This window comes from Plasmodium reichenowi, chromosome 12 (assembly GCF_001601855.1).
Source record: "Plasmodium reichenowi strain SY57 chromosome 12, whole genome shotgun sequence".
NCBI lineage: Eukaryota > Apicomplexa > Aconoidasida > Haemosporida > Plasmodiidae > Plasmodium > Plasmodium reichenowi.
In genome coordinates this window covers 96,659-98,333 of record NC_033657.1, presented here as the reverse complement: position 1 = coordinate 98,333, position 1,675 = coordinate 96,659, and the positions used below count along the sequence as shown (strand labels likewise).

The window sequence follows — 1,675 nt, the reverse complement described above, 5'->3', positions numbered from 1 at the left end:
ATATAATATATATATATATTTAAAAATATAATATTATATATTTTTTTTTTTTATTATGCGTATACAATATAAATAATATATATATTTTGTTTGTTTTAAATGTTTTAAAAAATAATATAATAATATATTAATATATATATATAATAATATATATATATTAAATTATATATAAATAAATATATATAAACGAATACTTTTTTTATATTACTATGATGAATTTTATTATTATATATAATTATAATCCTTATTAAAATTCCTTTTGCTTTTTTTTTTTTTTTTTTTTAAATAAATATATTAATAATAATAATAATATATATATATATAATATAAAGCGAATAAAAAAAAAGAAAGAATAATATAAATACATATATATATATATATATATATATATATATAATAATATGTTTTTATATTTTATATTAAAAATAGTTGATTATATATAATAATATATTATATATATTATATTATATATTATATTATATATATTTATAAATATATATATATATATATATATGATATATTTATTTTAACCCCAAGTTTATGAATATCATATTATTCAATTTTATTTTTTTTATATATATATATAATTTTATAAAACCATTTTAAAGTGTTGATATTAAAATATAATATTACATTATATATTACAATATTTGTATCAAAATATTCTGAGTTGCTTTTTTAAATAAACATATTTTTTTTAAAGATTTATCAATAATATTATTAATTGTATTAGTTTTGAATATTTTATATATATATATATATATATATATATGTATGTATGTATGTATATACCTTGTATTTTAATTCTTTTGTATGACTGTTTTAGATATATATAATATATATATATATAATTATTTATTCATTTTTTTCTCATTTTATATTCTTTCGTATATAAATTTTATTTATTTATATATAAGGCATAACATAGTTTTATTTATATAAACCTTTGCTTCTTAATACAATATATATATATATATATATATATATATATATATATATATATATATTTACGTATTGATTATTTTGATAACTTTGATTATTTATAAAATTTTTTCGGATATACAATTTATAACAAGTCAAAATGAAGAATACAGGAAAAGAAGTTCGTAAAAGAAGAAAAAACAAAAAAGACCCACATGCCCCCAAGAGATCCTTATCAGCCTATATGTTTTTTGCAAAGGAGAAAAGAGCAGAAATTATAAGTAAACAACCAGAGTTAAGTAAAGATGTAGCAACAGTAGGAAAGATGATCGGAGAAGCATGGAATAAACTAGGAGAAAAAGAAAAGGCCCCTTTTGAAAAAAAAGCACAAGAAGATAAATTAAGATACGAAAAAGAAAAAGCAGAATATGCAAATATGAAAATGAAAGCTTAAATTGGCTTGAGAGAAAAAATAAAATATATATATATATAAACAATAAGCTAACCAAATAGGCAATAATTATAACATATACATATATATATATATAATATATATATTTAAAATGTATATGTTTAATTATGTATATATATTTATATATATATATATATATATATATATATATATATATATATATATATATATATATATATATATATATTTTTATTTTTTTTTTTTTTTTTATATTTTTTTTTTTTTTTAGACTATCTATTTTTTATTATATATATATATATATATATATATATATATATATTT

The 1,675-nt window shown here is 13.0% G+C and overlaps 1 protein-coding gene across 1 annotated transcript; it reads left to right on the top strand.

Annotated features, from left to right (window-relative positions):
- Nucleotides 1-1,081: 1,081 nt before the first annotated feature.
- PRSY57_1202300 (high mobility group protein B1, putative) lies at nt 1,082-1,375 on the top strand (the record flags this gene model as incomplete). The annotated part of the gene is made up of 1 exon (XM_012908454.1): nt 1,082-1,375. One exon carries the CDS (start codon nt 1,082-1,084, stop codon nt 1,373-1,375), a length of 294 nt encoding a protein of 97 aa, XP_012763908.1.
- Nucleotides 1,376-1,675: the final 300 nt, after the last annotated feature.